The sequence below is a fragment of the Podarcis cretensis genome (assembly GCF_951804945.1).
Source record: "Podarcis cretensis genome assembly, chromosome: 13".
NCBI lineage: Eukaryota > Metazoa > Chordata > Lepidosauria > Squamata > Lacertidae > Podarcis > Podarcis cretensis.
The window spans coordinates 41,394,297-41,407,412 of record NC_137182.1 but is presented as its reverse complement, the minus strand read 5'-3'; the positions used below and the strand labels follow the sequence as shown (position 1 = coordinate 41,407,412).

The 13,116-nt window shown below is 48.4% G+C and overlaps 1 protein-coding gene across 4 annotated transcripts; it reads right to left on the bottom strand.

Moving 5' to 3' along the window:
• Window positions 1–3,510: 3,510 nt before the first annotated feature.
• On the bottom strand, window positions 3,511–11,455 carry LOC307201260 (apoptosis-associated speck-like protein containing a CARD). Of its 4 annotated transcripts, none has more exons than XM_079950312.1 (3): window positions 11,438–11,455; window positions 10,089–10,462; window positions 3,511–7,472 (listed from the first exon to the last, which is right to left on the bottom strand). In XM_079950312.1, the coding sequence occupies exons 2-3, from the start codon at window positions 10,414–10,416 to the stop codon at window positions 7,192–7,194; spliced, it is 609 nt and encodes a 202-aa protein (XP_079806438.1). In that variant the 5' UTR covers window positions 10,417–10,462; window positions 11,438–11,455; the 3' UTR covers window positions 3,511–7,191. The 4 variants fall into 4 exon arrangements, with proteins under 4 accessions (XP_079806438.1, XP_079806439.1, XP_079806437.1 ...); XM_079950313.1 differs by lacking the exon at window positions 11,438–11,455 and adding an exon at window positions 11,365–11,382; XM_079950311.1 differs by lacking the exon at window positions 11,438–11,455 and having other exon boundaries at window positions 10,089–10,513.
• Between the last annotated feature and the right edge of the window lie 1,661 nt (window positions 11,456–13,116).

The following is a 13,116-nucleotide window of genomic DNA, read 5'->3' as shown; positions in this document are numbered from 1 at the left end:
TGTGGGTCGGGGGGGAGGAGTAGCGTTGTTATTCCGGGAGGATTGCTCTTTCAGAGCTCTGCCATCACCGACGATCTCCGGCATTGAATGTGTTGGTCTCGTGTGGGGCACCAAGGAGAGCTTGGCTGTCTGGCTGGTGTACCGACCACCCAGCACACCTGCAGCAACCCTGTCAGACCTGCTGGAGGTGGTGGCGGGCTGGGCCTTGGAGTTCCCAAACCTACTGGTTTTGGGAGACTTCAACGTCCATGCCGATGCTGCTCCCTCCTCACAGGCTCTGGACCTAGTGACTTCCATGGCAACACTAGGGCTCTCCCAGGTTGTTTTGGGCCCCACTCATCAAGCAGGCCACACGCTGGATCTGATCTTTGGGGCTGGCATAGATGTGATCATGCTCCCTGCTGTGGAAGTGCCATGGTCTGATCACTACGCCCTGAAAGCCAAGATTGACTTCCCGCTCCTCCCCGGCTCGGGTGGCGAACCTATTTGGGCTCGTCCGCGAAAACTGATGGATCCTGATAGATTCCGACAAGCCTTGCGGAACCCTGCTCCTCCTGGCGACTCATTAGATGACCTTGTTGAGGACTGGAATAACCGGCTCTTGGCAGCCATTGATGAGATCGCGCCTAAGCGCCCTCTGCGACCCCGTCGAAACCGGGCCCCTTGGTTTACTGAGGAGCTCCGGAAAATGAAGCGGGATCTCAGACGGCTAGAGCGAGTATGGCGACGGACTCGTGACGGAGCCTCAAGAACATCTTATAGGACGCTTATGAAAGCCTATGAGTCGGCTATGAAAGCTGCTAAGAAATCTTACTTTGCAGCTTCCATTGCATCCGCTAGCTCTCGCCCGGCACAACTTTTTAGAATAATTAGGTCAATAACGTCCTTAGGAGGACAACCAAATTTAAGCACAAATTCGACCCACAGCTGTGAGGCATTCGCGAGTTTTTTTGCGGAGAAAGTCCTGTTGCTCCGCCGTGACCTCCCTGCCAATTTAGATACAGTGACTGAACTGGAGGCCCCTCGACTGACTTCAGGTCCAGTGTTGGACCATTTCGATCGGATACTCCCTACTGATGTGGATAGATTCCTCCAAGTTGGTAGGCCCACCACCTGTCTCCTCGATCCGTGCCCGTCTTGCCTGATTAGGGAGTGTCCAGATGTTGTGCGGACCCCCCTGGTTGAAATTATCAATTTGTCCCTTGACACGGGGACATTCCCAGGGGAACTGAAGGAAGCAGTGGTGTGTCCACTCTTAAAAAAAAACTTCATTAGATCCCTTAGACCTATCCAATTACCGCCCAGTTTCAAATCTTCCATACCTGGGTAAGGTAATTGAGAGAGCAGTTGCTGAACAGCTTGGTAGGTTTCTGGAGGAAACATCGGCATTAGATCCATTTCAGTCCGGTTTCCGTCCTGGTTTTGGGACGGAGACGGCTCTGGTTGCCCTAACAGATGATCTCCGTAGACAACTGGATCGAGGCGGGTCAGGACTGCTGATCCTTTTAGATTTGTCAGCAGCCTTTGACATGGTCGATCATGATCTTCTGGACCACCGCCTCGCAGACGTGGGGATACAGGGCTTAGCCCGTAACTGGTTGTGCTCTTTTATCTCTGGTCAGGGACAGAGGGTGGCACTAGGGAGGGAAATGTCGTTGCGCCACTCCTTGGTATGTGGAGTGCCGCAGGGCGCAATTCTCTCCCCAATGCTTTTTAACATCTTTATGCGCCCCCTTGCCCAGATTATCCGGAGCTTTGGGCTGGGCTGTCACCAATATGCTGATGACACTCAGCTCTATCTGCTGATGGATGGCCACACCGACTCGACCCTGAACACACTGACCAGATGCTTGGAAGCTGTGGCTGGATGGTTTCGTGGGAGCCGATTGAAACTAAATCCTTCGAAGACAGGTCCTATGGCTAGGTCGGGATGGCATGGGGATGAGGGACCAACTCCCTTCTCTTGCGGGGGCCCAATTAGTGCCATTGCCTTCCGTTAAGAGTTTGGGTGTAATCCTTGACGCCTCCCTTTCCATGGAGGGGCAGGTTACAGCAACAGCCAAGGCGACATTTTTCCACCTTCGCCGCATCAAGCAGTTGGTCCCTTACCTTTCCCACCCTGACTTGGCCACAGTGATCCATGCGACAGTCATCTCCAGGCTTGACTACTGTAATTCGCTCTATGCGGGGCTGCCCTTGAAGCTGTCCCAGAAACTCCAGCGGGTACAGAATGCTGCAGCGAGGCTCCTCACGGGGTCTCTGCCATGGGAGCATATTCACCCAGTGCTTTTCAAGCTGCACTGGCTCCCGGTGGAGTACAGGGTCAGATTTAAGGTGCTGCTTTTGACCTTTAAAGCCCTTCACGGCCTAGGACCCACGTACCTACGGGACCGCCTCTCCCGGTATGCCCCACGGAGAGCCTCAAGGTCCATAAATAGCAACACCCTAGTGGTCCCGGGCCCTAAGGAAGTTAGATTGGCTTCAACCAGAGCCAGGGCCTTTTCAACTCTGGCTCCGGCCTGGTGGAACGCTCTGCCTCATGAGACCAGGGCCCTGCAGGATCTGATTTCTTTCTGCAGGGCCCGTAAGACAGAGTTGTTCCGCCTGGCCTTTGGCTTGGAGCCAATTTGATTCCCTCTCTCTCTCTCTCTCTCTCTCTCTCTTGTTTTCTTTTCCTTCTCCTCCTGTGACGAGGCTACATTTTAATATTTTAATGTTCCATTATTTTAATGTTGTATTTTATTTTTGTTTTTAAGTTGTAATCATTCTTCTTGTTTTTATTATTGTTTGTAAGCCACTCTGAGCCCGGCCTTGGCTGGGGAGGGCGGGGTATAAATAAAAAATTATTATTATTATTATCTTGCTTTCAGGCCAAGGGAGCTGGTGTTTGTCCACATACAGCTTTCTGGGTCATGTGGCCAGCAGGACTAAACTACTTCTGGCGCAACATAACACTATAACAGAAGTCAGAAGCACACGGAAATGCCGTTTACCTACCTGCCACAGCAGTACATATTTATCTACTTGAACTGGTATGCTTTCAAACTGCTAGTAAATGCGTTGAGGATAGTGGCCAAAGTTAGCAGCATAACAAGACTCGCTTTGGAGTATAAATGCATGAAATTGTACTGTTAGCTTTATTCTTGTTTATTCTCTTACATTCATATGCCACCTTTCTACCATCATAAAACCCAAGATTGTATTATAGTTCTATCCAGGCACTGACCAGATTTAGACCTGCTTAGCTTCAGAAAGGTATTTTAGTTATTTTATATAGTGCATAATTGTATCATTTTTGTAGCCTCGTGTGCCTTCAGAACATACTCTGGGACCAGCCCAATAATAGCCTTGAGGAAATCCAAGGATGCAATTGCTGGCAGTTGCTTGCACAATGAGAACCCCCCCGCCCCGTCCTGGATTTCTCAGAACTGATCTCCAAGGAAATTCCTGGGTTGCTGAACCCCACTCCACACAAGCTTCTCACCAAATGAGGACACAGCAGGCTTGGAATTGGGAAGGTCGCATTTACTAAAATCCATCTGTAAGGCACATATAACATCACTTCACAAACATTCCTTTTCCATATCCTTTTTATATGTAACAAAGTCCTGAGTTGATGAAGCATGGTTTCCCCCCAGTTTCATAAAAATTCACATTGCATTGGCACATCTTAGGGAATATTGACAAGAACTGTCTGATAAAATGGAATGACAAAAAGGAGAGGCAAAAGTGGTTCCTTGTACCAGAGTGATTTGCATCAAAAGCTGTGTATTCAAAACTTTATTTTAGTTCATAAAATTTGTTGTTATTCTGCACCACGACTCCCATCACCCCTGATCACTGGCCTTGCTGGCTGGGGCTGATGGGAGTTTTAAAAGCAATTTACAAGATCATCTGCTATCATGACAAAAACCTAATTTCACCCTTTGTGCACCTTCCTTATTCCTTTGAAGGGTGCTGGGAGGTGTGAGCAGGGAATGGTATTCACAATAGGGATTAACAGATAGATTGGAGATATCAGGGCAGCAAAGATGGCTCACTTAATGAATCTACCTGGTGTGTGTTAAAGGACAATAAACGATCAGTTAATTAATTTGCCACTATATGCTTTAACTGCTTGGATTTTCAGCAAAAGACTAAAAGTGTCTGGATTCTGTCAAAACCATTAACTTCCTTGGCAGAATCATATTAGCAAACATGGGTAAGTCAGACAGTCCCTCCCACCTTCCCTGTCATTCTATGACTCTATGATCTCCACAGTTCACTAGAGGGGCTTAGCACAGGCTCACCACAAACCACAATTAGGGCAGATCACTTAACATTACTTTTTCCTGATTGGGAGGAGAGCAAGTGACAACAGAAGTGGAGTCGAAATAGCGTTGCCAAGAAACAAGGCGGTGATGTCAGCATGCCTAGGCGAACCAGTGTTTAAATTTTCCCAGGTGTGTTTTGCTACTGGCACACGACTACATGGAGATTTCTGGATGCCAGGCTGGCGGTCACAGTTTAAAAACCTCTGTCCTAGTCCATAGTTAATACTATTTCCATTTCCACAGTGTGCGTTTCTCCTTCTTGCATACCGGGTCAAGAGAACTGTTGACAAGCAGTGTAGTTGAGATAATAGAATCCTAGAATTGTAGCACTAGAGGGGACACCGAGGGTCATCTAGTCCAAGCCCCTGGCAAATAGGCATTCCATTTTGGTGATCATAGCTTAGGTGTGAGATGCCATTTGGCGCCTGATTTTATGGCATATATATATCTGAGTTTCTAACACTGAGGGGAACCACCGGGTTTTCAGAAGAGAAAATCTTAAAAACGTCAACACTGCACTCCCCCCCCCAAAAACCACACAGTTAAATGAAGATGGAGTATGTTCAACAGCCACTGAATGAAGCTGCTGCCAGCATAGTCAGAGATGATAGAAGTTGGGATCTAACATCAGGAGCTTCAGAGGTTTCCTTGCCTCTTTGCTCTAAGCTGCTACAGTTCTTCAGTGCAAAAGCAAGAACACACATTCCCCAAGAAGTAATCTCTGTCAGGGGACACATGAAAATGAACAGAGTGGCTATAGCCAGAAATGAGAAACCCCTTCTCTCTGAACTGACTGCCTGCAGAGGGCTTTTTTAAGTTAGTCCAAACAGCTTTTGAAATTGGGATGAGGGTTGTGGGCTTTTTAGGGATGGGGGAGGTAAAAACCTTAGAATATAGACAAAAAATTGTGCTACTTGGGCAGTGGAAGGAAAGCCTGCAATCCAGGAAATCTGACAACCGCACCAAGGGCTTCGCCTTCAGAGCCACTTTCTACCCAGAATACAAAACAAAATGGCACACCCTAGAGCGGGAGTAGCCACTGTGGGGACCTCAAGATGTGGTGGACTACAACTCCCAGCAGACCTGACTACTGGCCTAGGGTAGCCAGGTGTCCTACATTAAAGAGGACTCTCCTCTTTTTGAGGACTGCCCAGTCCAAGTCTGCTTTAAGATTTGTGGTTTAGTCGTGTCCGATTCTTTATGACCTCATGGACCAGAGCACACCAGGAACTCCTGTCTTCCACTGCCTCCCGCAGAAGCAGGCAGCCTGTCATCCCCACCATGATATGTATTTTTTATTTAAACTGCAGTAATTATTTCTAAATTTGCACCCATACATATAAATCACTATATGCAAACTGATCTCCTCTTTTTCAGCACCGCATACCTGGCCCCTCTACCTGTTGGCTGGGCTGACAGGAGCTGTGGAGCACAACATCTGGAGAGCAACATGCCAGCTATTCCTGCCCTAAAGGATTCAGATTGCTACTCTTGTTTCATCTCACACCCAAATGACTCAAGATACTCACACTGGGTTGTGCCTATAACGACCACCTCCTTCCCTGCTTGAACTGTGAAGTGCATAAATTTGGGGATTCAAAAGTGGACTTTTTAAAAAACCCCAAAGGCATGACAAGGACCTCTTGAGCTTCCACTCTTACCAGCACAAAAGAGTGAGTGGTTCTGAAAGGAATTTGGGCAAACTGAATGGGTCTATCCATCTACTCCGTGATTCAGTCTGCCTACATGTCAATCACCCACTGTCACAATGAAGTCAGGTGATCCCATTCGGTATAGCAATGGGCCCAGAATCTCCAATTATCAGCTGATCATCGGGGTTCCCTAGCACAGTGCTGAGCAAGCCCCAACATTCATTGCAGCTTGCAAAGTGTTATACAGTGATACCTTGGTTCTCAAACACCTTGGTACTCAAACAACTTGGAACCCAAACACTGCAAACCTGGAAGTTAAGTGTTCCAGTCTGCGAACTTTTTTCAGAAGCTGAAAGTGCTCCGTTTTGAGTGCCATGCTTCCGATTTGAGTGCTATGCTTCTGTTTTGAGTGTTACACTTCTGATTTCAGTGCCACGCTTCTGTTTTGAGTGTTATGCTCAGGTCTGTCTGATTTTGCTATTTATTTTGCGTTTTTGTTTTTGCGGCTCTTTTTGTGACTGTGTGGAACCCAGTTCAGCTACTGATTGATTGATTGTGTGACTGTTGTTTATTGGTTTCATTTTATGGAACAATGGTCAAATTAGATAGTAAAATTCATGTTAAATTGCTGTTTTAGGGGTTGTTTTTAAAAGTCTGGAACAGATCAATCCATTTTGCATTACTTTCAATGGAAAAGCACACCTTGGTTTTGGAACGCTTTGGTTTTGGAACAGATTTTCGGAATGGATTAAGTTTGAGAACCAAGGTACCACTGCACAGCTGCTGCCTCCAGTCAAGTGACAGGCCGCCCCTGCATGGCCCAGCGGCATCTTTACCTGCCCCAAGCCTGAGAGCAGGTACATGGAAGGTGGGTGTGGCTTGGCCAAAAGAGCAGGGCAAGCCAAATGGGGAGGTCTGGAAGGCTAGTTAGAACCACTGGGTTGTGTTACGATATATGTTGAAAACTGTCCCCTGCCCCACCCTAAAGGCCTGAACAACAGAACCAGGTTCCCCTCTTGCCTTCCCAGGTTACACAGCAGCTCTGACTATGAGAGCCCTGCTATGGTTGCAGGCTGTTCTTGCCTTTTCATGGTGTCCTGATTGGAGCATAGTGAGTGCTTGGGAAAATACATGGTATGGCTTTGTCTGTAGGATTCCCCTGGCAATAGGGAGGTGGATTTCTGGTGCCTTGAAAGGGGTCTTGCCTTCTGCCTTCCCTTGGGGCCTCAAAGCTCTTCCAGATCTTTTACGAGATGTGGGTTTTTGGCCTTCAGTGCCTCATACAGCATATCCTTGCACCGGAGGTCCCAGCTTGGCACAAGCCTGTAGAGCTCTCGCATCTTGTCTGGGTTAGTTTCCTTGGCAGTGATTTTTTGGTATTGCTCATCACTGAGGACAGAGCCATACAATTTATCCAGCACCGGTTCCACTGGGGTGGTCCGTTGGATTAGCGCCTCCCTGTGCCGCTCGATGAAGTGCACGTTGGAAGAGTTTGGAAACTGCAGTCCTACAAGGAAAGAGAAAGAACAGAAATCTTACTACACATTCACACTGCGGGCTTAAAACTGGTTGCCCAACTCATTCCCTCCTCCCCCGTGCCCTGAGAATTGCAGTTCCATGAGGGGAGGGATTGCTAACAGAGCATTCCTAGTAGCTCATCTGCCTACAGTTCCCAGAATTCTTTGGGTAAAAACTGTTTTGAGAACTGCTTAAAAGCCAGTTTAGGCCTTAAGCAGTATATCAACCAATAAATAATGACAGCAACTTGACCAGCCTTGACTACACTATGACTTGAGAGGCACTGGTGCAAGGCACAGGGGTCTGCACTGAACTGCAAATATCAGAGAGACAAAAGAAAAAAATGCATTTGTAAAGGTGCAAAACAAGCAAATGTGATCACAGAAGGAAAAGCATGGGGTATCCTAGATTCATGTCAGAAGCTCTCTAAAAGGCTCCAAATTGCAGCCAAGGCATGCATAATCCCAACTGTGGGAACCAGAGAAGCCAGGAAGAGGCAGGAGAGAAAAGAGAGAAATTTGTATATAGCAAAGGTTCTTCCATCCATCCTATGTTTGACCTTAAATTTGTGGAATTGGGTGGTTGGGAGAGGCTTTCGGAGCCAACATGCAATAACTTCAGGTTCACAACATCCCGTGGCCTAAAAAGGGACCCCTCACCGTTAGGTCCAGTCGTGGACGACTCTGGGGTTGTGGCGCTCATCTTGCTTTACTGGCCAAGGGAGCCGGCGTACAGCTTCTGGGTCATGTGGCCAGCATGACTAAGCTGCTTCTGGCGAACCAGAGCAGCACATGGAAACACCGTTTATCTCCCCACTGGAGTGGTATGTATTTATCTACTTGCACTTCATGCTTTCGAACTGCTAGGTTGGCAGGAGCAGGGACTGAGCAACGGGAGCTCACCCCGTCGCGGGGATTCGAACCGCCGACCTTCTGATCGGCAAGCCCTAGGGCTCTGTGGTTTAACCCACAGCGCCACCCATGTCCCTTCTTGTGGCCTATTAGATCTTAAAACATTACAGTTAAATCAAGCTGTTGGTGTAAACCTATTTTAAAGTTCAAGTAAACAGAAAACAAAAGAATATTTTGTGGGGATTTTTTTTTTGTCTTTTATTGTCGGCCACTGTTATCAATGGCCAGCTATTTCTCAGAGCAGATTTAAAGTTGTTTGAGCCTCATTTAATGGGCTCCATTTAACCAGGACTGGCAAACATCAAAGCTGATGGAAGATGTGTTGGTTGCTGTTGTTGGTAATGGAGGGTAGGGAGGAAGCGTAGAGCTATAAGTCGTGTCCATAATGATCCAAGCAAGTACACAGGGACAAAGTCCAACCTGCATTTTTCAGAGCTGCAAATCAGCAGTCTGGTTATTTTATTGCTGCTGCCACCTGGTGACCCTGTCTGCTTCAAGAGTACACCTTTCTCAGAGAGGACATAAACAACCCTCCAACCACGGCATAACTAGATGTGAAACTTAAACATGCCACTTCCTCTGGGGTCTTTTGCACTTTTAATTCCTAATACAGAGCACAGAGGCGAGGAGAATCTTTTGGGAAGGGGTGCAAAGGGGCATAAAATCCTGGGTGAAAATTCGGGCTCCCTTAAAGAAAAATATCCTAAATAGCTTTCCATTTAAAAATGTTTTAAAGAAGTGAAGCTGAACACATTTTCTCCATCCTTTCTCTAACTATGCATGTTTTTTCATGTTATCAGAATTATTCCATGGAACTGTTCCCTTATTTCTTTGTGACTCTGAGGTGCTTGTGCCCCGCCCTGTGCCAACAAATATAAACTGTCAAAGTTCAATCCATATTTTTCAGAGCTGCCTATCAGCAGTTTGGTCCTTCCTTTTTATTGCTGCTGCAACCTCTCTGGCTGAGAAGCAGCCTTGCATTTCTAAAGCAAATGGGGAAATGAAATAAAGGCTTTAAGCTTGAAATGTCTCGCGGTGCGAAATTGCTCACTTAAACCTGAGCAAGTCCGGGAGTTCGTTGCAGTACAAAGTTTAGCCCTCATGGGGCAGAATGTAAGTAAAGAATGAGTTAAAAGAAGAACAAGGCAGTTTCTAAAGTCCATAGATGGAAAGGGCGTTATGAAATACACGAAAGCGAAAGCAACTGAACGGAGGCATTTCCATGAAAGCAGGGGGGGGGGGGGAGCCCCGAATGCATTTTTTTTAAAGTCAAGCTTTGTGCTTGACAGTCCTTGCTAACAAAAAACGTTATTTACTTATTATTTTCTATCTTATGTTCTCTGTAATGTAATTCTCAACTACTTCAAGGCCAATAAAACTGTTATGCAGATAAGCGATCAGAGACTTACTATTTCATTTTGAAATCCTCCCTCATCGCAGTTTAGTCTCATTGTTTGACTTCACGTAGTTACAAAACTAGATGGAGAGAAGCGAAAAGGGCAAGTTACCCGGCGAGGCGAGGCTTTTAAGTGGAAGGGCCCACTCCCCAATTTTGCTAAGTGAGTGCCGATGAACCTCAACCAACTTTACTCTACCGCCTCTTCCCATCTCCGGAGGATCTTCTCTGGCTGTAGCAGCAGCTACTGCAAAGCCGCCGAACTCGGGACCAGGCGAAAGTTTCGCTCCCCTCCCACCTTGGCGATCCTTAAGATCGGGCGCCGCTCTCCCTCCCAGCCGCTCCTTACTGTTCCCGGTGGCGGCCAGGAGCTCCTCGGCGCGGTCCTTGCAGTTGATGGCTCTGAGCACCTCGGCGGTCAGCTGCACGGCGTACTCCTCGGCGTAGAAGCTGATGAGCAGATCTTTGAGGTCCAGCGCATCCGCCTTCTGCAGCCGCCCTCGGGGGATGTTGGCGTAGCCCGGGCGCACGGGGAACTCGTTCAGCTTGACCTTGAACCTCTTCAGCTCGCCCTCCTCCAAGTTCTCCAGGCAATCCAGCAGGCAGTCCCTCGCGCTCCTCGCCATGGCGCGCCTTCAGAGCCAGCACGAAATCAACCTCGCTTCGCGGAAGCTGCAAGATTGAAAGCAGGCATCCTGCCTGATACAAAGCCCGGGCTGGGCTGGCGGGGGGGGGGGGGGGGGAGATGCTGGACTCCGATTGGTGCAGCGGGAGGAGAGGGGCTGGCCTGAGTGAAAGCTACAATGGGGGCGGAAACGCGCCCATGCGCCCTCCCGCGCTTTTCTGTCTCTTTTCTCGGCGCGCTGGGCGGAGACGGACTTTCCCATTACTTTCCCATTACAGTGGTACCTCGGGTTACAGACGCTTCATGTTACAGACACTTCAGGTTACAGACTCCGCTAACCCAGAAATAGTATCTCTGGTTAAGAATTTTGCTTTAGAATGAGAACAGAAATCGTGCTCCGGCGGTGCGGCAGCAGCAGGAGGCCCCATTAGCTAAAGTGGTGCTTCAGGTTAAGAACAGTTTCAGGTTAAGAACGGACCTCCGGAACGAATTAAGTACTTAACCCGAGGTACCACTGTATAAGCATTTGCACGAGAGAGCGCTTGCAAAAGGCGTCCAGGCATAACCTCCAACTAGTGGCGTAGCGTGGGTTGTCAGCACCCGGGGCAAGGCAAGTAATTTGCGCCCCTAACCCGTGGATTTGCGCCCTCCTAACCAGTGGATTTGCGCCCCCTAACCCCCAGATGTTGCGGCCGGCCCCCCCCCTGCACGCCCCACGCTACGCCACTGTCTCCAACATTTCTCTGATGAAAATAGGGGAATAACAACAACAACATTATTTATACCCCGTCCTTCTGACTGGGGTGCCCCAGCCACTCTGAGCGGCTTCCAGCATATATAAAATAACATAATAAAACAAACTTTAAAAAAAACCTTCCCTATGCAAGGCTGCCTTTAGATTCCCTAGTTACTTCTATCTCCTTGGCAAGGGGGTGGCAAAACTCCATACCGTCCAACATTTCTCCCATGAAAATAGGGACATCCTAAGGAAAAGCAGGACATTCCAGGATCAAATCAGTAACCTGTAAATCTGGGACTGTCCTTTGAAAATAGGGACACTTTGTGGGTTTGCAGCACATGGCTCTTGCAGGAGTGAAATTCTGAAGAGATAGGGCTGGGGGGACTTGGGGGAACGGCAGTGGAGAAGCTGCATGCTCTGACGGGAGGGGGCAGAGAGCAGGTGAGGGCGAGGCTGGTGAGTGTCCTGGGGGGGTGATGCGCATTCCGGTGGCATGGCACGCTGCCCATAGGGGTGCAGCGCGCGTCCCGGGGGTGTGGCACAACCACCTGCGAGGGCATGGCGAGCATCCCGGGGCCATGGGGCACCCTCTGCAGGGGCGTGGCCTGCAGCGTGGGGGGTGCACGGCATGTGTCTGGGGTGGCCATGATGGTATCCCCCTCTCCGATGGTGCCGGGGCGGTGCGCTCCCCCACCCCTTTCCTCCGCCAGTGGGGGATGGAGCAGGTTTGTAAGAAATAAAGATATATCTTTAACAGCGATTAGCCATGGAGGGAGCCAAGATGGCGCCGAGGCAAGTCACGCTCTCCGGCGCTCACTTTTATTCTTTTAAAACCTTATCTTAATTGTCCTCCGGATGCCAATTTCTAACAAAAGGAAAACATTTTAAAGACTCTGAGTACTTTTATAATTCCTGCTGGCTCTGCAAGTTTCAGCCTGCCCCAGCTTGTCTTCAGCTTGTCCTAGCCTGCTCCCTCCCTCCTTATCAGCTGCCCGGTCAAGGTTGTCAGAGAGGAGAGAACGCTGCTGCCTGAACTGAGAGCAGAGAGAGAAGAGGTCTAAAGACAAAACTGAATTGCTTACCCGACCAACGGTGCCTGGAGGAGGAGGGTAAGGAGAGACACGACTGTGAGCCCTGCTTTGAGACTGGCCCATAGTCTCCCAGCTTTGCTGAACACAGAGAAAGATAAAGCTTGGAGATTCGGGGGTTAACTGAATTGATTGATTGACCCCCGCCCAGCTGGGGGGCTGTGTGAACTAGCTGGGGACAGCATTCCTGCTTCGCAGCTGAAGAGGAAGTGCATTAGCTGGAAAGACTCTTCATTTTAACAAACTGTTCTGAGGAGACCAGCATTTATACTCTCAGAGACCCCTGGTGAAGGCATCCTGAGGTTTTTTTTTATAGGAAGTTTTTAATTTACAAAATTTAATTTACAAAATACCTCTACAACAGTGTATCGGACAGGATCCTCTGGAGGTTTGGAAAATCGGCTTCAGCAAGATATCGTTCTGTTCCCTGCCTTATGTGGTAGGCCTCTGAAAGACTGCTTAGAAAGACTCTGAAAGACTGCTTAGAAGGAATCAGTGAACCAGCCCACAGAAAGTTTCCCTTCTGGGGCTCTTGGATATCCTTCGTTCAGTATAGGGCGGTGGGAGATGGCCTCTAAAGACTAAGCTAGGGCCCGAAATACAAGGTTATCATAGCTGTACACGAGCTATAGCCAAACTCCGCTATTATCCTTTTCCAGCGGCACATAAATTGCCTAAATAAGGCAATTTTAATTCTAATGTAGTTCTTAGCCGTTTTATTATTGCTGCCCCTTTCGCAGCATTGTTTTATTATCATATTCCGACTAGGTTGCAGCATTTGCGAAACAGCGCTGGTCGCATGATTGAGGTGAAACTATAGGCTTAGGACAATCACCAAGATCTAAAAGCAGAGAACTCAAAACAGAGAAATAGA

Coding starts and splice junctions, on each gene's coding strand:
- LOC307201260 (XM_079950312.1), bottom strand. CDS start 10,416: ATGGCGAGGAGCGCGAGGGACTGCCTGCTGGATTGCCTGGAGAACTTG. Junction 7,473..10,088: donor CGATCTTAAGGATCGCCAAG/GTGGGAGGGGAG, acceptor CTTTCCTTGTAG/GACTGCAGTTTCCAAACTCT.